Genomic DNA, 23,914 nt, shown 5'->3' with positions numbered 1-23,914 from the left:
CCTCCTGCTGATCTTAGCATCCTCCCTCCATGTGCCTACCTTGGGTCCACGGTGGATTAATCTGGGACTAGCAGACATGTAGATTAAAACCTGTTCAGGTTATTGTGGAGGGAATAGAGACGCTGCTGCTCTACAGAACTAAATCTAATTACAGAATCAGACAGAGAGAGAGCAACTAGAGGACAACTCCCTCCCTCTGTCCACTGCAGGTTTATGAGTTCCACTGGGCTCCCATCCATCTCTGTCACACACTGACTCCATATTGTCTGCTAAATGACTTAAATGTAATGTAAATTATTGAGCCTTAGGCGGCTAACAAACTGCCTACTGCTGCCTGGTCTAGTCCTGCTGCCTGGTCTAGTCCTGCTGCCTGGTTTAGTCTTGCTGCCTGGTCTAGTCCTGCTGCCTTGTCTAGTCCTGCTGCCTGGTCTAGTCCTGCTGCCTGGTCTAGTCCTGCTGCCTGGTCTAGTCCTGCTGCCTGGTCTAGTCCTGCTGCCTGGTCTAGTCTTTCTGCCTGGTCTAGTCCTGCTGCCTGATCTAGTCCTGCTGCCTTGTCTAGTCCTGCTGCCTGGTTTAGTACTGCTGCCTGGTCTAGTCCTGCTGCCTGGTCTAGTCCTGCTGCCTGGTTTAGTCCTGCTGCCTGGTCTAGTCCTGCTGCCTGGTCTAGTCCTGCTGCCTGGTCTAGTCCTGCTGCCTGGTCTAGTCTTTCTGCCTGGTCTAGTCCTGCTGCCTGGTTTAGTCCTGCTGCCTGGTCTAGTCCTGCTGCCTGGTTTAGTCCTGCTGCCTGGTCTAGTCCTGCTGCCTGGTCTAGTCCTGCAGCCTGGTTTAGTCCTGCAGCCTGGTTTAGTCCTTCTGCCTGGTCTAGTCCTGCTGCCTGGTTTAGTCCTGCTGCCTGGTCTAGTCCTGCTGCCTGGTTTAGTCCTGCTGCCTGGTTTAGTCCTGCTGCCTGCTACAGATGGGAATGACCTGAGTAAAAAAAAATCTCTCTCGCTCTCTCTTTCTCTCTCTTGGTCTTTCTCTCTCTCTTAGTCTCTCTCTCTCTTTCTCTCGCTCTCTCTCTCTTACTCTTTCTCTTTCTTTCTTTTTCTCTCTCTCACTTCCTGTCGTCACTTCCTGTTGAACGCGAGACGAGGAAGAGCTCGGTTTGTTGTTTTGGAAAGTTTGAAAAGGTTTGGTTATAGCTAGCTCCCTTTTGAGTTTGGATGCAGCGACATGGTTGGCATCAGTTGCTGGGACGCTACTATTTGTCCAGTGATCCTGCTGACCAAGGCCGGGTCTGAGAAGCTGTTTGGTATAGCAGCTAGCCTAGCTGCTAGCTAGCTGCCTATCAAGCTACCAGGGTTTTCCTGAGGGCTTGAACGCAGCCCGCGGGAGGTTAGCCTTTGTAGCTGGGACAGAGGATTGTCTCGGGCTTGTGGCTGTCTAGACCCCTGATATTTTGTTGTTGTTGTTATTGTTTTCAATATTCCCTGCGACCTGCCCTGTCTGAAACTGTGAGGAGTAACAGCATAACCTACTGTTGTTACCATGACAAACACCAAAGCCGGTGGGAGTACCGTTGAGGACAGTGGTGTCTCTCGATCACAGGTGAAGGATCTTTCAAATGAACAGAAATAGTTCTACAAGCAGTTGTTACAACAAAAACAAAATAGCTTCAAGTGTTTTGTCCAAATACTGGTGCAGTCAACTAATAAAAGAATGGACGACCTGACCAGAGAGGTCCATTCCTGAAGACCAGTTTGCAGTTCTCCCAAGATCAGCTCGGTGAGTTTAAACAGCAGAACGGCAAGGTGACAGAAATCATTGAGAGAGGACATCAGTTCTGTCTGTGAATTCATGATAACAATGACAAAGAAATCAGATAATCTCGAGGGACAATCAAGGCGGAACAACATGGTTGTGGACGGAATTGCAGAATCTCCACATGAGACCTGGACGGAGTCTGAGGACAAAGTGAGGGAAAGTATCCTGGAGAAACTGAAGATTGACCACAGGAAGATTGAGGTGAAGCATGCCCACAGGACTAGAAAACCCACCACCGGCCTAGGTGAAAGGCCCAGTCCGATAGTGGTCAAGTTCCTGAGGTTCAAGGACAAGCTAGCTGTGGGGACATTGCTTATATCCGCTATGACAGGCTCATTGTCCACCCTCCTTCTCAAAAGCCTGGAAGGGATGAGAGCCAAGCCTATGAGTTCGTAGCTTCAACCTCGTAGCACACACACACACACTCACTCACTCACTCACTCACTCACTCACTCACTCACTCACACACACACACACACACACACACACACACACACACACACACACACACACACACACACACACACACACACACACACACACACACACACACACACACACACACACACACACACACACACACACACACACACACACACACACACACACACACACCAACTGACTAATGGACTGCTGAATGTATATTTTTTTCTCTTGCTTTGTTTGCTCTTTTCCATATTATGTCTATCTCAGATAAGCTCCCCAGGAAAGGGCTGATAATAGCCCATATTAATATATGTAGTCTTAGAAATAAGGTTCATGAAATCAATAACTTCATATATTAGCATCAGATAACATGAATATATTAGTCGTTTCTGACACTTATATAATTCATTTGATGATACAGCAGTATAAATACAAGGATATAACATCTACAGAAAAGACAGGAATGCTTATGGGGGAGGTATTGCTGTATACAGTATATTCAGAGCCATATCCCTGTAATGCTTAGAGAAGATCTTATGTCAAGTGTTATTGAAGTGTTGTGGTTGCACGTTCACTTGGCACATCTAAAGCCTTTTCTTTTGGGGTGTTGCTATAGGTCACCAAGTGCTAACAGTCAGTATCTAAATAATATGTTTGAAATGCTTGATTATGTATGTGATGTAAACAGAGAGGTCTACTTTCTTGGGGACCTGAATATTGACTAGTTTTCATCAAGCTGTCTGCTCAAGAGGAAGCTTCTCAATGTAACCAGTGCCTGTAATCTGGTTCAGGTTATTAATCAATTTACCAGGCGGGTTACAAACACTACAGGAACAAGATCATTCACATGTATTGATCACATGTTTGCTAATACTGTAGAACTTTGTTCTATAGCTGTATCTGTACCCATTGGATGCAGTGATAAACAATATAGTGGCTATATCCAGGAAAGCCAAAGTCCCAACAGCTGGGCCTAAAATAGTGTATAAGAGATCATACAAAAGATTTTGATGTGACTCTTCTGTGGATGATGTTAAAAATATTTCCTGGTCTGCGCTGCACTTGATGAATTTATGAAATTGCTTCTTCCAATTATTGATAAGCATGCACCTGGTAAGAAACTGACTGTTAGAACTGTTGAGGCTCCATGGATTGATGAGGAACTGAAAAACTGTATGGTTGAAAGAGACGGGAAAAAAAGAGTGGTTAATAGGTCTGGCTGTACATCTGACTGGCTGACTTAATGCAACTTGAGAAATTATGTTACTAAACTCAACAACAAAACATTATAAACTTTATTATGAAACGTATTGAAACGTATTGTTCAAAACGTATTGTCCAAGATGGCGTAGCAGTGTAGACGTGTTTCTTTGGTCCTCTCGTGTACGTTTGTGTTTTTTCGTATTTCTTGCATATATTTTAACATTTTTTTTTTCTGTCTCTTTTCGATTTTTGATTCGATTGTGCCTTCCGGTAGCCTACCTCGCCCAATGTGATACAGAATCGCTATTGTTTTTTGGCTTTGGAACGCTTTCAAGAACCCCCAGTAGCTAACCAGCTAATCAGCTACAAGCTAATTTAGCCATTTTTTTGCCGCTGCTAGCAGCTTTTGCCTTCTGCACGGACACCAGCCCTGTTGTTGGCCTGGATGTTACTCACCAGTTTACCAGCATCGGACTGTCTCTCGGCAACAGCGCCGGATTCCTGCCGTGGTCCCTGAGCCGCTACTTCTAATCCTCGCGGCTGGCTTGCAGCTAGCGCAGCTAGCGCCACTGCCACGAAGCTAGCACCAGTTAGCAAGCACAGTTCTGCAGTTCACAACCTCTCTTTCGCCATCGCCATCCGGCTTGGATTCTCTGTCGACATGACCACGTCTGGTCTGCAGACGAGTGCCCCATCCGCTGTGCCCTCGGCCGGCCTCCGTCTGAGCGGACCCCCTTCGTCTGAGCAGACCACCCCCCGGGCTACTAACTTTGGACGCCGCGTGCTAGCTTGGTGCAGGCTCCCTGCTCCATCTACGGCTGCCCCCTGGACACTGTGATCACTTGGCTACGTGGCTGATGCCTGCTTGACTGTCCATTGGTTCACGGTGCTCCATTCTGTTTATTTGTGTTTTATCTGTGGGCTCTGTGCTTTGACTCAGGATCTGTGTGTAGTTGGTCCGACCCTCTCTGCCTAGTCATCGCCATTTTTACCTGCTGTTGCTGTGTTAGCTGACTAGCTGCTGTTATCTCACCTGTTGTTTTAGCTAGCTCTCCCAATCAAGACCTGCAATCACTTTATGCCTTATTGTATGTCTCTCTCAAATATCAATATGCCTTGCATACTGTTGTTCAGGCTAGTTATCATTGTTTTGGTTTGCAATGGACCCCGTAGTTCCACTCTCCGTACCTCTGATACCTCCTTTGTCCCACCCCCCACACATGCGGTGACCTCACCCATTGAGACCAGCATGTCCAGAGATACAACCTCTCTTATCATCACCCAGTGCCTGGGCTTGCCTCCGCTGTACCCGTGCCCCACCATACCCCGGTCTGCACATTATGCCCAGAATCTATTCTACCTCGCCCATAAATCTGCTCCTTTTATTCCTTGTCCCCAAAGCTCTAGGCTACCAGTTTTGATAGCCTTTAGCCGCACCCTCATCCTACTACTCCTCTGTTCCTCGGCTGATGTGGAGGTAAACCCAGGCCCTGCATGTCCCCAGTCACCCTCATTTGTTGAATTCTGTGATCGAAAAAGCCTTGGCCTCATGCATGTCAACATCAGAAGCCTCCTCCCTAAGTTTGCCTTACTCACCGCTTTAGCACACTCTGCCAACCCTGATGTCCTTGCCGTATCCGAATCCTGGCTTAGGAAGGCCACCAAAAATTCTGAGATTTCCATACCCAACTATAACACTTTCCGTCAAGATAGAACTGCCAAAGGGGGGGGAGTTGCAATCTACTGCAGAGATAGCCTGCAAAGTTCTGTCATACTTTCCAGGTCTATGCCCAAACAGTTCGAACTTCTAATTTTAAAAATTAATCTCTCCAGAAATAAGTCTCTCACTGTTGCCGCCTGCTACCGACCCCCCTCAGCTCCCAGCTGTGCCCTGGACACCATCTGTGAATTGATCGCTCCCCATCTAGCTTCAGAGTTTGTTCTGTTAGGTGACCTAAACTGGGATATGCTTAACACCCCGGCAGTCCTACAATCTAAGCTTGATGCCCTCAATCTCACACAAATCATCAAGGAACCCACCAGGTACAACCCTAAATCCGTAAACATGGGCACCCTAATAGACATTATCCTGACCAACTTGCCCTCCAAATACACCTCTGCTGTCTTCAATCAAGATCTCAGCGATCACTGCCTCATTGCCTGTATCCGCCACGGGTCCGCGGTCAAACGACCACCCCTCATCACTGTCAAACGCTCCCTAAAACACTTCTGCGAGCAGGCCTTTCTAATCGACCTGGCCCGGGTACCCTGGAAGGATATTGACCTCATCCCGTCAGTTGAGGATGCCTGGTCATTCTTTAAAAGTTACTTCCTCACCATATTAGACAAGCATGCTCCGTTCAAAAAATGCAGAACCAAGAACAGATATAGCCCTTGGTTCACTCCAGACCTGACTGCCCTCGACCAGCACAAAAACATCCTGTGGCGAACTGCAATAGCATCGAAGAGCCCCCGCGATGTGCAACTGTTCAGGGAAGTCAGGAACCAATACACGCAGTCAGTCAGGAAAGCAAAGGCCAGCTTTTTCAAGCAGAAATTTGCATCCTGTAGCTCTAACTCTAAAAAGTTCTGGGATAATGTAAAGTCCATGGAAAACAAGAGCACCTCCTCCCAGCTGCCCACTGCACTGAGGCTAGGTAACACGGTCACCACTGATAAGTCCGTGATAATCGAAAACTTCAACAAACATTTCTCAATGGCTGGCCATGCCTTCCTCCTGGCGACTCCAACCTTGGCCAACCGCCCCGCCCCCCCCCCCCCCCCCGCTGCTACTCGCCCAAGCCTCCCCAGCTTCTCCTTTACCCATATCCAGATAGCAGATGTTCTGAAAGAACTGGAAAACCTGGACCCATACAAATCAGCTGGGCTTGACAATCTGGACCCCCTATTTCTGAAACTGTCCGCCGCCATTGTCGCACCCCCTATTACCAGCCTGTTCAACCTCTCCTTCGTATCATCTGAGATCCCCAAGGATTGGAAAGCTGCCGCGGTCATCCCCCTCTTCAAAGGGGGAGACACCCTGGACCCAAACTGTTACAGACCTATATCCATCCTGCCCTGCCTATCTAAGGTCTTCGAAAGCCAAGTCAACAAACAGATCACTGACCATCTCGAATCCCACCGTACCTTCTCCGCTGTGCAATCCGGTTTCCGAGCCGGTCACGGGTGCACCTCAGCCACGCTCAAGGTACTAAACGATATCATAACCGCCATCGATAAAAGACATTACTGTGCAGCCGTCTTCATCGACCTGGCCAAGGCTTTCGACTCTGTCAATCACCATATTCTTATCGGCAGACTCAATAGCCTCGGTTTTTCTAATGACTGCCTTGCCTGGTTCACCAACTACTTTGCAGACAGATTTCAGTGTGTCAAATCGGAGGGCATGTTGTCAGGTCCTCTGGCAGTCTCTATGGGGGTACCACAGGGTTCAATTCTCGGGCCGACTCTTTTCTCTGTATACATCAATGATGTTGCTCTTGCTGCGGGCGATTCCCTGATCCACATCTACGCAGACGACACCATTCTGTATACTTCCGGCCCTTCCTTGGACACTGTGCTATCTAACCTCCAAACGAGCTTCAATGCCATACAACACTCCTTCCGTGGCCTCCAACTGCTCTTAAACGCTAGTAAAACCAAATGCATGCTTTTCAACCGTTCGCTGCCTGCACCCGCACGCCCGACTAGCATCACCACCCTGGACGGTTCCGACCTAGAATATGTGGACATCTATAAGTACCTAGGTGTCTGGCTAGACTGCAAACTCTCCTTCCAGACTCATATCAAACATCTCCAATCCAAAATCAAATCTAGAGTCGGCTTTCTATTCCGCAACAAAGCCTCCTTCACTCACGCCGCCAAACTTACCCTAGTAAAACTGACTATCCTACCGATCCTCGACTTCGGCGATGTCATCTACAAAATAGCTTCCAATACTCTACTCAGCAAACTGGATGCAGTTTATCACAGTGCCATCCGTTTTGTTACTAAAGCACCTTATACGACCCACCACTGCGACCTGTATGCCCTAGTCGGCTGGCCCTCGCTACATGTTCGTCGTCAGACCCACTGGCTCCAGGTCATCTACAAGGCTATGCTAGGTAAAGTGCCGCCTTATCTCAGTTCACTGGTCACGATGGCTACACCCACCCGTAGCACGCGCTCCAGCAGGTGTATCTCACTGATCATCCCTAAAGCCAAAACCTCATTTGGACGCCTTTCCTTCCAGTTCTCTGCTGCCTGCGACTGGAACGAATTGCAAAAATCTCTGAAGTTGGAGACTTTTATCTCCCTCCACAACTTTAAAAATCTGCTATCCGAGCAGCTAACCGATCGCTGCAGCTGTACATAGTCCATCTGTAAACTACCCACCCAATTTACCTACCTCACCCCCATACTGCTTTTATTTATTTACTTTTCTGCTCTTTTGCACACCAGTATCTTTTCTTGCACATGATCATCTGATGATTTATCACTCCAGTGTTAATCTGCTAAATTGTAATTATTCGATTTATTGCCTACCACATGCCTTTTGCGCACATTGTATATAGATTCTCTTTTTTTCTACCATGTTATTGACTTGTTTATTGTCTACTCCATGTGTAACTCTGTGTTGTTGTCTGTTCACACTGCTATGCTTTATCTTGGCCAGGTCGCAGTTGCAAATGAGAACGTGTTCTCAACTAGCCTACCTGGTTAAATAAAGGTGAAAAAAAACAACAACAAAAAAAAACAATATCAATGATATAAAGAATGATGGGGGAAAACCTTGGAGTACTATAAATGAAATTATGGGCAGAATTTCATCGAATCAGATGGCTTATTCATCACAAAACAATTTGATGTTGCCAATTATTTGAATGATTACTTCATTGGCAAAGTGGGCAAACTTAGGCAAGAAATACCAACAACAAACAGTGAGCCATCGTACTCATGTATAAAAAAAATTAAACTGAAAGAAAAGCATTGAAAGTTTGAATTATGTAAAGTTAGTGTGGGTGAGGTGGAGAAAGTATTGTTATCGATCATTAATGACATACCTCCTGGCATTGACAACTTAGTTGGAGGGCTACTGAGGATGTTAGCTGACTCCATAGCCACTCCTATCTGTCATATCTTTAATCTGAGCCTAGAGGAAAGTCTTTGTCTTCAGGCCTGGAAGGAAGCCAAAGTCATTCTGCTACCCAAGAGTGGTAAAGTGGCCTTTACTGGTTCTAACAGCTCTTAGCAAACTGTTGAAAAAAATAGTGTCTGACCAAAAACAATACAAATTAACAACAGACTTTCAGCATGCTTATAATGAAGAACACTCAACATGTACTGCAATGACACAAATGACTGATGATTGGTTGAAAGAAAGTGATAATAATAAGATTGCGGGACCTGTGATGTTAGACTTCAGTGCAGCCAATGATATTTTTTACTATAACCTGTTGTTGAGAAAACATATGTGTTATGGCTTTTCAAACTGATATATCGTGGATTCAGAGCCATCTATCTAATAGATCTCAAACGGTTTACTTTAATGGAAGCTTCTCTAATGTCAAATATGTAAAGTGTGATGTACCACAGGGCAGCTCTCTAGGCCCTCTACTCTTTTCTATTTTTACCAATGACCTGTCAATGGCATTAAACAAAGCATGTGTGTCCATGTATGCTGATGATTCAACCATATACGCATCAGCAACCAGAGCTAATGAAGTCACTGAAACCCTTAACAAAGAGTTGTAATCTGTTTTGGAATGAGTGGCCAGAAATGAACTAGTCCTGAATATCTCTAAAACTAAGAGCACTGTGTTTGGTACAAATCATTCCCTAAGTTCTAGAACTCAGCTGACTCTGGTAATGAATGGTGTGGCTGTTGAACAAGTTGAGGAGACTCAATTGCTTGGTGTTAGCGTAGATTGTAAACTGTAAATAAATATTGATTCAATGGTTGTAAAGATGGGTAGAGGTCTGTGCATAATAAAGATACTTTTTTGACACAACACTCCACAAAGGAAGTCCTGCAGGCTCTAGTTTTATCTTATCTTGATTATTGTCCAGTCATATGACCAAGTGCTGCAGTGAAAGACTTAGTTAAGCTGCAGCTGGTCCAGAACAGAGTGGCACGTCTTGCTCTTCATTGTAATCAGAGGCTGATATTAATACTAGTTCAGAAAAGACACTTCATGTTTTTATTGGCAACATTAATGTGTTGGAAATTCCAAATTGTTTGCATAGTCAACTTACACACAGTACTGACACAAACAATTACCAGACTTGCCTCCAGGGGTCTTTTCACAAGCCCCAGGTTTAGAACAAATTCAAGAAAATGTACTGTATTATACAGAGCCATGGGTGCATGGAATTCCCTTCGTCTTACACAGAGCAAGTGAACAGCAAACCTGGTTTAAAAAAACAAATAAAGCAACACCTCGTGGCACAACGCCTCTCTCCGATGGGAACTACTTTTTGTGTGTTTGTATTGCCATGTACAGTATGTGTAACTGATAGATGCACACACACACACACACACACACTACATGTTAATGTTTTTAAATGTATGTTATATTCTGAAGTATTTTCTCTGTAATGTCTTTTCGTTATACGTCGGCCCCCAGTAAGACTAGCTGTTGCCATTGGTGTCGGCTAATGGGGATCCTAATAAATCCAAAATTCATATCTCTCTGTTTCTTTTTCTCTCTCTCTCTCGCTCTCTCTCTTTTTCTTAGTTTCTCCTTCTCTCTCTTTTTTTCTCAGTGTTTCTCCTTCTCTCTCTCTCTCTTTTTCTCAGTATTTCTCCTTCTCTCTCTCTCTCTCTCTCTCTCTCTCTCTCTCTCTCTCTCTCTCTCTCTCTCTCTCTCTCTCTCTATTTTTCTCAGTGTTTCTCCTCCTCTCTCTCTCTTTCTGTTTCTCCCACACTACTACTAACACAGCCTGTACCACTACTATACACAGACCACACCACTACTAACACAGACCACACCACTACTAACACAGACCACACCACTACTAACACAGACCACACGACTACTAAGACAGACCACACCACTACTAACACAGACCACACCACTACTAACACAGCCTGTACCACTACTAACACAGCCTGTACCACTACTAAGACAGACCACACCACTACTAACACAGACCACACCACTACTAACACAGACCACACCACTACTAAGACAGACCACACCACTACTAACACGGTCCACACTACTACTAACACAGATCACACCACTACTAACACAGACCACACCACTACTAACACAGACCACACCACTACTAAGACAGACCACACCACTACTAAGACAGACCACACCACTACTAAGACAGACCACACCACTACTAACACAGACCACACCACTACTAACACAGACCACACCACTACTAACACAGACCACACCACTACTAAGACAGACCACACCACTACTAACACAGACCACACCACTACTAAGACAGACCACGCCACTACTAACACAGACCACACCACTACTAACACAGACCACACCACTACTAACACAGACCACACGACTACTAAGACAGACCACACCACTACGAACACAGACCACACCACTACTAACACAGACCACACCACTGACTAACACAGACCACACCACTACTAACACAGACCACACCACTACTAAGACAGACCACACCACTACTAACACAGACCACACCACTACTAAGACAGACCACACCACTACTAACACAGACCACACCACTACTAACACAGACCACACCACTACTAACACAGACCACACCACTACTAACACAGACCACACCACTACTAACACGGTCCACACCACTGCTAACACAGCCCATACCACTACTAACACAGACCACACCACTACTAAGACAGACCACACCACTACTAACACAGACCACACCACTACTAACACAGACCACACCACTACTAACACAGACCACACCACTACAAACACAGACCACACCACTACTAACACAGACCACACCACTACTAGCACAGACCACACCACTACTAACACAGACCACACTACTACTAACACAGACCACACCACTACTAACACAGACCACACCACTACTAACACAGACCACACCACTACTAAGACAGACCACACCACTACTAACACAGACCACACCACTACTAACACAGACCACACCACTACTAAGACAGACCACACCACTACTAACACAGACCACACCACTACTAACACAGACCACACCACTACTAACACAGACCACACAACTACTAACACAGACCACACCACTACTAACACAGACCACACCACTACTAAGACAGACCACACCACTACAAAGACAGACCACACCACTACTAACACAGACCACACCACTACTAAGACAGACCACACCACTACTAACACAGACCACACCACTACTAAGACAGACCACACCACTACTAACACAGACCACACCACTACTAACACAGACCACACCACTACTAAGACAGACCACACCACTACTAACACAGACCACACCACTACTAACACAGACCACACCACTACTAACACAGACCACACTACTACTAACATAGACCACACCACTACTAACACAGACCACACCACTACTAAGACAGACCACACCACTACTAAGACAGACCACACCACTACTAACACAGACCACACCACTACTAACACAGACCACACTACTACTAACACAGACCACACCACTACTAACACAGACCACACCACTACTAACACAGACCACACCACTACTAAGACAGACCACACCACTACTAACACAGACCACACCACTACTAAGACAGACCACACCACTACTAAGACAGACCACACCACTACTAAGACAGACCACACCACTACTTAGACAGACCACACCACTACCAACACAGCCTGTACCACTACTAACACAGACCACACCACTACTAACACAGACCACACAACTACTAACACAGACCACACCACTACTAACACAGACCACACCACTACTAAGACAGACCACACCACTACTGACACAGACCACACCACTACTAACACAGACCACACCACTACTAACACAGACCACACCACTACTAACACAGACCACACCACTACTAACACGGTCCACACCACTACTAACACAGACCACACCACTACTAACACGGTCCACACCACTACTAACACAGACCACACCACTACTGACACGGTCCACACCACTACTAAGACAGACCACACCACTACTGACACGGTCCACACCACTACTAAGACAGACCACACCACTACTAAGACAGACCACACCACTACAAACACAGACCACACCACTACTAACACAGACCACACCACTACTAACACAGACCACACCACTACTAAGACAGACCACACCACTACTAACACAGACCACACCACTACTAAGACAGACCACACTACTACTAACACAGACCACACCACTACTAAGACAGACCACACCACTACTAAGACAGACCACACCACTACTAACACAGACCACACCACTACTAACACAGACCACACCACTAGTAAGACAGACCACACCACTACTAACACAGACCACACCACTACTAAGACAGACCACACCACTACTAACACAGACCACACCACTACTAACACAGACCACACCACTACTAACACAGACCACACCACTACTAACACAGACCACACCACTACTAACACAGACCACACCACTACTAACACAGACCACACCACTACTAAGACAGACCACACCACTACTAAGACAGACCACACCACTACTAAGACAGACCACACCACTATTAACACAGACCACACCACTACTAACACAGACCACACCACTACTAAGACAGACCACACCACTACTAACACGGTCCACACCACACCACTACTAACACAGACCACACCACTACTAACACAGACCACACCACTACTAAGACAGACCACACCACCACTAAGACAGACCACACCACTACTAAGACAGACCACACCACTACTAACACAGACCACACCACTACTAACACAGACCACACCACTACTAACACAGACCACACCACTACTAACACAGACCACACCACTACTAAGACAGACCACACCACTAATAACACAGACCACACCACTACTAAGACAGACCACACCACTACTAACACGGTCCACACCACTACTAACACAGACCACACCACTACTAACACAGACCACACCACTACTAACACAGACCACACCACTACTAACACACACCACACCACTAGTAAGACAGACCACACCACTACTAACACAGACCACACCACTACTAAGACAGACCACACCACTACTAACACAGACCACACCACTACTAAGACAGACCACACCACTACTAACACAGACCACACCACTACTAAGACAGACCACACCACTACTAAGACAGACCACACCACTACTAACACGGTCCACACCACTGCTAACACAGACCACACCACACCACTACTAACACAGACCACACCACTACTAACACAGACCACACCACTACTAAGACAGACCACACCACCACTAAGACAGACCACACCACTACTAACACAGACCACACCACTACTAACACAGACCACACCACTACTAACACAGACCACACCACTACTAACACAGACCACACCACTACTAAGACAGACCACACCACTACTAAGACAGACCACACCACTACTAAGACAGACCACACCACCACTAACACAGACCACACCACTACTAACACAGACCACACCACTACTAACACAGACCACACCACTACTAAGACAGACCACACCACTACTAACACGGTCCACACCACTGCTAACACAGACCACACCACACCACTACTAACACAGACCACACCACTACTAACACAGACCACACCACTACTAAGACAGACCACACCACCACTAAGACAGACCACACCACTACTAACACAGACCACACCACTACTAACACAGACCACACCACTACTAACACAGACCACACCACTACTAACACAGACCACACCACTACTAAGACAGACCACACCACTACTAAGACAGACCACACCACTACTAAGACAGACCACACCACCACTAACACAGACCACACCACTACTAACACAGACCACACCACTACTAACACAGACCACACCACTACTAACACAGCCCACACCACTACTAACACAGACCACACCACTACTAAACCAACCACACCACTACTGACACGGTCCACACCACTACTAAGACAGACCACACCACTACTGACACGGTCCACACCACTACTAAGACAGACCACACCACTACTAACACAGACCACACCACTACTAACACAGACCACACCACTACTAACACAGACCACACCACTACTAACACAGACCACACCACTACTAACACAGACCACACCACTACTAACACAGACCACACCACTACTAACACAGACCACACCACTACTAACACAGACCACACCACTACTAACACAGACCACACCACTACTAACACAGACCACACCACTACTAACACAGACCACACCACTACTAACACAGACCACACCACTACTAACACAGACCACACTACTACTAACACAGACCACACCACTACTAACACAGACCACACCACTACTAACACAGACCACACCACTACTAAGACAGACCACACCACTACTAACACAGACCACACCACTACTAACACAGACCACACCACTACTAAGACAGACCACACCACTACTAACACAGACCACACCAATACTAACACAGACCACACCACTACTAACACAGGCCACACTACTACTAACACAGACCACACCACTACTAACACAGACCACACCACTACTAACACAGACCACACCACTACTAAGACAGACCACACCACTACTAACACAGACCACACCACTACTAACACAGACCACACCACTACTAACACAGACCACACCACTACTAAGACAGACCACACCACTACTAACACAGACCACACCACTACTAACACGGTCCACACCACTACTAACACAGACCACACCACTACTAAAACAGACCACACCACTACTAAAACAGACCACACCACTACTAACACAGACCACACCACTACTAAGACAGACCACACCACTACTAACAGAGCCTGTACCACTACTAAGACAGACCACACCACTACTAACACAGACCACACCACTACTAAGACAGACCACACCACTACTAACACAGCCTGTACCACTACTAAGACAGACCACACCACTACTAAGACAGACCACACCACTACTAACAGAGCCTGTACCACTACTAAGACAGACCACACCACTACTAACACAGACCACACCACTACTAAGACAGACCACACCACTACTAACACAGACCACACCACTACTAAGACAGACCACACCACTACTAACACAGACCACACCACTACTAACACAGACCACACCACTACTAACACAGACCACACCACTACTAACACAGACCACACCACTACTAAGACAGACCACACCACTACTAACACAGACCACACCACTACTAAGACAGACCACACCACTACTAACACAGACCACACCACTACTAACACAGACCACACCACTACTAACACAGACCACACGACTACTAAGACAGACCACACCACTACTAACACAGACCACACCACTGCTAACACAGCCCATACCACTACTAACACAGACCACACCACTACTAACACAGACCACACCACTACTAACACAGACCACACCACTACTAACACAGACCACACCACTACTAACACAGACCACACCACTACTAAGACAGACCACACCACTACTAAGACAGACCACACCACTACTAACACGGTCCACACCACTGCTAACACAGACCACACCACACCACTACTAACACAGACCACACCACTACTAACACAGACCACACCACTACTAACACAGCCCACACCACTACTAACACAGACCACACCACTACTAAACCAACCACACCACTACTGACACGGTCCACACCACTACTAAGACAGACCACACCACTACTGACACGGTCCACACCACTACTAAGACAGACCACACCAATACTAACACAGACCACACCACTACTAACACAGACTACACTACTACTAACACAGCCTGCACTAGTGCAATAGAGATTGCGTCATCTGTGGATCTGTTAGAGATGTATGCAAATTGGAGTTGGTTCTAGTGTTTCCTGGATAACTGTGTTGATGTGAGCCGTGACTAGCCTTTCAAAGCAATTCATGACTACAGATGTGAGTGCTACGGGTACATTTTAGGCAGGTTACCTTGGTGTTCTTGGGCACAGAGACTTTGGTGGTCTGCTTGAAACATGTTGGTATTACAGGTTGAAAATGTCAGTGAAGTCACTTGCCAGTTGGTCAGCGCATGCTCGGAGTACACGTCCCGATAAACCGTCTGGCCCAGCAGGCAAACGTTTGACAATTCTACCGGTGCGTTTGAGTCTTTAAGCAGCGCCTTACAGTATATAACGTGGTGTCTCTCTGTCTGTGTCCTCTCCTCCAGGCCTGTATAAGATGCACTGGAACCCGGAGCATGCCCAGTCCCTCAGCCAGTCCCTCAGCCAGTGGCCTGAGCAGCACCTGGATGTGTCCTCCACCACCTCCTCACCGGCCCACAAGTCTGAGCTTTATGCCGCTGGCCGCGCCCACGGCCGAGGTGGCTCCGCCCATGGCTACGCCTGGGCCAATGATGACATCTCAGCCCTCACGGCCTCCAACCTGCTGAAGAGCTACGCAGAGAAGTACTGTGATGTTCTAGACTTGCCATACGACCGTCCACCGGGGCCCACTGTAGGGGCCTACCCAGAGCCAGGGGCTTTCGGGGGCCTTATTGGCCTCAAGACTGAGCTGGAACCCTGGCCCCTGAGCCACAGTGCAGAGGGGCTCTATCCCGGGTCCCTGGGCGGTCTGTCGGGCCCGAAGGCCGGGGCCACATCAGCAGGGCCACCAGGGGCCAGCAATATGTCGGGGGTCAACAGTAACCTCTCAGAGTCTTGTTATAGTGGTAGCAGCTCCTCCTCTGGCTCTCACTCAGGTGACTACAACCGCCCCAGCTACAACGGTACCTACGTCTCGCCTGGCTACTGCCCCCAGCCCCCCTCAGCACTGCCCCCTGCCTCCCTCCAACACCCCCTCCAGCCCACACCCACCCTGTTGCCCAGCTACTCCCTCTCCACCTCGGTCTACAACTACCCCCCCAGCAGCTACCCCCACCAGTCCGGCCTGGGCCCCAACTACAGCCACCCCTCTGCAGGGTACTTACCCCCGGGGCTGGCCGCCCCCACTCCCCTCCCCTCCCGTCCCACCGTGGTCGGGGGTAGCTACGGCTACCAGGAATCCGGAGGTGGGTTGAAGAGGAAGGCGTTTGAGATGTCATTAGACGAGGAGGAGGATGGCTCTAGATACAGTAAGTATACAGGCTACGACCCAGTGAAGCCCGGAGGAGGGGACTCTCTCTCTCCCTACAGAGTGGGAGATAAAGAAAACAGTGGCTTCACCACGGGCAGCACAGATCCCCAGGCCTTCAAGCCCAGTAAGCCCTCCTCCCAGCCCCTCGTGTCCCCTCCGTACAGGGTGGCTTTAGCAGGGGACTACAGCCCACCAGCAGGGATGACTGGGGAGAACGTAGGAGGAGGAGGGGGGTCAGAGAACCAGGGCTTCATCCAACAGCAGCACCACTCCTCCCTGGCCCACAACAATAAACTCCCCTCCCTGCATGGCCAGGGCCAGCCTGGGTCTGGACCAGGGGAGTCGGGCAGCCTGAAGAGCCCAGACCGCAGGCTTCTGGATCTAGTCAACGGGGAGGTGCTGGACTGTAGCCCGGCCCTGCTATGGGGGGAACTGGCTGGGCTGACCCACGTCAAGGCTGCCCTGGAGGAGGAGCTGCTGTGGCCCTGTCTTAGGCCCAGCACCGCTGTCCGCCCCCCAGCCACCGTTCTGTTATTCGGCCCCCGGGGAGGCGGGAAGACCACCCTAGCACGCTCCATGGCCTCCCAGCTTGGGGCCTCCTTCTATAGGCTCAGCGGGGCCATGTTAGCCTCTAAAGGCAAGGCTGAGGCTGAGGGGATCCTGGGTGCCACACTGCAGGTGGCGGGGTCGAGGCAGCCCTCCGTGGTGCTGCTCAGTGAGGTGGAGGCTATGGAGAAGGAGGAGGGGCTGAGGCAGGTGTTGCTATCTGCCCTGGAGAAGGCCCAGATGGAGTTAGGGTCGACGGGAGCTGGGCTGGTGATCATGGTGTGTGCCACCAGTAGGCCGGACCTGCTCCAGGGTGCTGTGCATCGGAGCTTCGCCAAGCGCTACCACGTGGGCCTGACAGATGCTTTTTACACAAAGCCGAGTTGAGCGCAACGTGCATCTCGATAGTGAGTTAGGATTCCATCCAAAGATCCTGGTTATTCGTTATCCAAGACATAAATCAGTAATGTGTTGTCAAGGTGACATGGTCCAAGGAAATGGATAATCAGGGTCCTGTTCATGAGGCACCAAACAAAATAAAACATACAGAAACAGGGAAGGAACAACCTGGATTTGTCCAATAACAAAAACGTATTTTCGATTTCCGTTGCAAAACAGACTGAATAGGGGCAGGACTACCTGGACTCGTCCAACATAGAACACACATTTTTGTTTTCCATTGCAAATCTTTTTAAAACGTTTGCCCTAATGAACAGGACCCAGGGTTGGGAGAACCCCCAGTCGACTGACTGCTACTCTCAGGACTTTATTCATTACCAGTCCTCTCCTGTGGGGTTTTAGATGTCATTACCTTATTCATTACCAGTCCTCTCCTGTGGTGTTTTAGATGTCATTACCTTATTCATTACCAGTCCTCTCCTGTGGGGTTTTAGATGTCATTATCTTATTCATTACCAGTCCTCTCCTGTGGTGTTTTAGATGTCATTACCTTATTCATTACCAGTCCTCTCCTGTGGGGTTTTAGATGTCATTACCTTATTCATTACCAGTCCTCTCCTGTGGGGTTTTAGATGTCATTACCTTATTCATTACCAGTCCTCTCCTGTGGTGTTTTAGATGTCATTACCTTATTCATTACCAGTCCTCTCCTGTGGTGTTTCAGATGTCATTACCTTATTCATTACCAGTCCACTCCTGTGGTGTTTCAGATGTCATTATCTTATTCATTAACGGTCCTCTCCTGTGGGGTTTTAGATTTCATTACCTTATTTTATCACCTTTTTTTAGCATCATTATTGGTCATTTGGGTGTGAAAAGAGCTTAGGATCTATTTTAAGAACTTATTTTCCCCCCAAAAAAGATCAATAGTAGCTCATCGTCTCTTATGTGTTATTGACTTAAAATATAGCTTCTCACTAAAATCATGACATCCTGACCATTACTATAATCAAACTTCAAAACGTTGAAATGGAACGTATTGGTCATGAGACTGGGCTGTATTTGATTATAGACTGGGGGGTTCGAGCCCTGAATATTGATTGGCTGAAAGCCGTGAGACTGTATACCACGGGTGTGACAAACATTTAATTTTACTGTTCTAATTACGTTAGTAACCAGTTTATAATAGTAATAAGGCACCTCGGGGGTTTCTGGTATACTGTATGGCCAATATGCATTGCGTATTTCCTAAGAACAGCGCTTAGCCGTGGTATATCGGCCAAATACCACACCTCCTCGGGCCTTATTGCTTAAATATACAACACTATAATTCAAAGACATAAGCATAATGTCCACACATTTATTTGAATGTTGATTTATCACACATTACTCGTTCACCAATTCCTGAGAATGTTGCTTTAATACAGCGTATAACACAGACAGACAGGCCCAGCCAGGCAAGATGGCAGCTCCTTGGATGTTGCTTTAATACAGCGTATAACACAGACAGGCACAGCAAGGCAAGATGGCAGCTCCTTGGATGTTGCTTTAATACAGCGTATAACACAGACAGGCACAGCAAGGCAAGATGGCAGCTCCTTGGATGTTGCTTTAATACAGCGTATAACACAGACAGGCCCAGCAAGGCAAGATGGCAGCTCCTTGGATGTTGCTTTAATACAGCGTATAACACAGACAGACAGGCCCAGCCAGGCAAGATGACAGAAGTCTTGTTTGAAATGCTCAGGAAAAATGTCTTTACCTCAGAAATGTGAAATAAAGAATGTATGTAATCTTCAGGTCTTGGTGGAGAGAGTAGAGGAGGAGAGAAAGAGGGGGAAGAAAAAGAGAAGAACCCTAACAGAGTCCTGTTGCATACATTCATTTGCTGTCTGTGCATATACCTTTGGGGAGAAACTTGAAAATGCTACAAAGAGTAACATTGAATGTAATTCAGGTATTTCACAGGATATTTGACGCCATAAAATCAATGGTTTTATTATTATATATGAATATAAATACATGTTTTTAAATTTGAATGTCGATTCTTTTGGTGGAAGGCTGGTTGTGTTTATGAAGTGTTATGTTGAACACAGAAAATACACATTTTTTGTTGGACAAACTGTTTACAAATCAACCCAAAGCATTGTGTTTACATGTACTATTCACAAATGAATGTTATATACATATTTTATTGTAATAGATGCAAATCTTCATTGAAAGATATAAAGATAAGGCGCACATTTAAATTACAATTATATTTCAAACCTGGACACAGACAAGATATAACAGAAGAAAATAGAAAATGGACCTGAAGATGATGTCTAACAATAAAAAGAGAGTAGCCTAGTTGTTAGACCATTGGGCCAGTAAACGAAAGGTTGCTGGATCAAATCCCCGAGCTGACAAACAAGGTAAAAATCTGTTGTTCTGCCCCTGAGCAAGGCAGTTAACCCACTGTTCCCCGGGCGCTGAAGACGTGGATGACGATTAAGGCTGCCCTCCTCACCTCTCTGATTCAGAGGGGTTGGGTTAAATGCGCAAGACACATTTCAGTTGAATGCTAGATATATACTAGATATAACATGTAGACGATCCAGAGGTTAACATATTCACAGGGTTGTGCTATCTCTACCACTCTGTTTAACAACAGTCATTCAGTTCAGTTCGGTGATGTCGTGAATATTGGTCTGTTACCATAGTTATGTAGACTGGAGGCGCGCTGGAGAATGATGTAATGTTCTTATTTCCCCCCCCCCCCCACCAATGCAATCTCATTATGGTAGTATCAACCCCTCCCTCCCTCCCTCCCTCCTTCTTTTGGAGTGGCATTGCTCTGATTGGATATATCACCACTCTGGCCTCCCAGTGTCCTCAGTACAGCTGGTGTCTTCAGTCATGCCATACAGCCGGGTCAAACACACTAACCCCAGGGTTCAGGCACATATTGATCACTTTGTCTCAAATGGCACCTTATTCCCTTTATGGTGCACAACTTTTGACTAGGGCCTTGGTCAAAAGTAGTGCACTATATAGGGAATAGGGTGCCATGGGCCACATGGTAGGTCTAATAAACAAAAAAGACATTTTTAAACTAAGCAGGAGAACTCAGCCTTAGGACGGTACTGAGAGATGGGTTAAATATGTAATCATTTATATGCCACTACATTAAGATACATAAATGATAATAATCATTACAGGCTGTTATAATGAGCTTTCAGACAGAGGTGTTGCATATCAGGCAGGGCCTGGGGCTTGAGGCCAACTGTCATAGTTTAAAACAGAGGTAATGAGAGTTTAGTTCATGAATAGCAGCCTATATCTATACTATAATTAGTCAATGTGATTCGTTAAACATCTTTCAGCCATTTCACCAGGCTCAGTTTCCCCAAAACGTTCATGTTTGTCAAACGTGTAGATTTAGAAGAACATAGTTATTTTGTTAATTTTTCTGTCAGTTGTTTAGTTGTTTTTAGTTAATGGATTACCTCGCTAAACATATATGCTTGATGTTATTAGTCCGAGTTAATTAGCAGGAACGGCTCAGATCATTAGAAGGTATTGATGATTGGGTGAGGTAGCCCTTTTAAAGTACAATGAGCTCACAATGTCTGACTGATTTCTTGGAAAAAGACTTGGTGATAAACTGATTATCACAGAATAGTCACCCAATATGACTAAATAGTCAGAGGATAGTCACTAAATAGTCTCAGATTGAACAGAAATACTGAGAAAGAAAGCCCTGTCCTGAATTGATCTGGGATAACGCTATAATGCCAAAGTTTCAAATGCGATTCCTACTATGGAGAAATTGTTTCAGCAATGCAGCAGCATGTTAGGATTTTGTGTTCATATCACTGAAGTCCATTCACGTCTACAATACACCTCTTTGTAATCAGTGTTTTGGCTTTATAAAGCCAATGAGGAAATAAAAAATACGAAAACAGTTTGTCCAACAAAATAGCCTTTTGTTAGCTGTTTTTAATCTATTATTACAGTGACTTTGTTTTTGGTTCTTGTACATTTTCTGTAACCATTTCTACCTCATTTTGCAACATATTGTACATGAAGTATTGATTTCATGTCTGTTTTTTTATGTCTGTTTTCAAACTGATAACAATGTTTTTGAACTGTAATAATGTTTTTGAACTGTAATAATGGTCTACCTCAGAAAAGACTATGTTAAGAGAAGAGTATCACATTATTAAACAGAAATGTGTCAATATTGAACTGTGGCATTGTCAGTCATTTTTTAATACATTTTTTTCAGGACATTACGACACTTTATTCAGACAGATATAACAGGAGAAGAGGATACAGGCCGGTGGGAGAAACAGTGGGAAGGGTGGATGCAGGGATTGAACTCCGGTCGGGAGCTTCATAGATGTGCCGGAAGATTTATCACTCAACCATGGCCTTGCATGACATAAGTGTTTTGGATCAGGTGTTCCCATTTCGCATTTCAATTGGATTGTTAAAGAGTTCCAATTCCAGAAGATGCTGGAATGACAACATGGCTCCTTCTTACCTCACTCTACATCCATATCCTGGGCTGACCCCAACGTTAAGGTCAGTGAAGTCACTCCAATTGATGAAAAAATCATTTAATGATTCAAAACACTAATTACATTTTGGCACATCAGTAACATGGATTTGTAATTAGGCAGTAGACTTACTGCCGCCATGCTCCATGTCCAACCTGGCAGAAAAAAGCATAGATCAAGATATCAAAATCCAATCAAATCAAACTTTATTTGTCACATGCGCCGAATACAACAAGTGTAGACTTTACCGTGAAATGCTTACTAACAAGTCCTTAACCAACAGTGCAGTTCAAGAAGATAAGAAAATACTTACCATGTAGACTAAAATAAAAAGTAATAATAAAAAGTAACAATAATGAGGCTATATACAGGGGGTACCGGTAGTGAGTCAATGTGTGGGGATACAGGTTAGTTGAGGTAATTTGTACGTGTAGGTAGGGGTGAAGTGACTATGCATAGATAATAAACAGCGAGTAGCAGCAGTGTACAAAAAGGGAGGGGGTCAATGTAAATTGTCCGGTGACGAGTTTCTTAATTGTTCAGTAGTCTTAAGCTGTTGAGCCTTTTGGTCCAATACTTGGCACTCCGATACCGCTTGCTGTGCAGTAGCAGAGAAACAGTCTATAACTTGGGTGACTGGAGTCTCTGACAATTTTATGGGCTTTCCTCTGACACCTTCTATTGTACAGGTCCTGGATGGCAGGAAGCT

The 23,914-nt window shown here is 46.2% G+C and overlaps 1 protein-coding gene across 1 annotated transcript in view; it reads left to right on the top strand.

Annotated features, from left to right (window-relative positions):
* LOC129829623 (fidgetin-like protein 2) overlaps positions 1–22,864 on the top strand; it is a 52,819-nt gene extending 29,955 nt beyond the window's left edge. The window contains exon 3 of the mRNA XM_055891423.1: positions 16,812–22,864. Within this exon, the coding sequence (XP_055747398.1) occupies positions 16,812–18,649 (1,838 nt within the window). The 3' untranslated portion in view covers positions 18,650–22,864. The remainder of the gene's footprint in view (positions 1–16,811) is intronic.
* The last annotated feature ends 1,050 nt before the right edge of the window (positions 22,865–23,914 follow it).

Source organism: Salvelinus fontinalis, chromosome 31, assembly GCF_029448725.1.
Source record: "Salvelinus fontinalis isolate EN_2023a chromosome 31, ASM2944872v1, whole genome shotgun sequence".
Lineage (NCBI taxonomy): Eukaryota > Metazoa > Chordata > Actinopteri > Salmoniformes > Salmonidae > Salvelinus > Salvelinus fontinalis.
The sequence above is the reverse complement of the archived record's forward strand: the minus strand, read 5'-3'. Positions and strand labels throughout refer to the sequence as shown.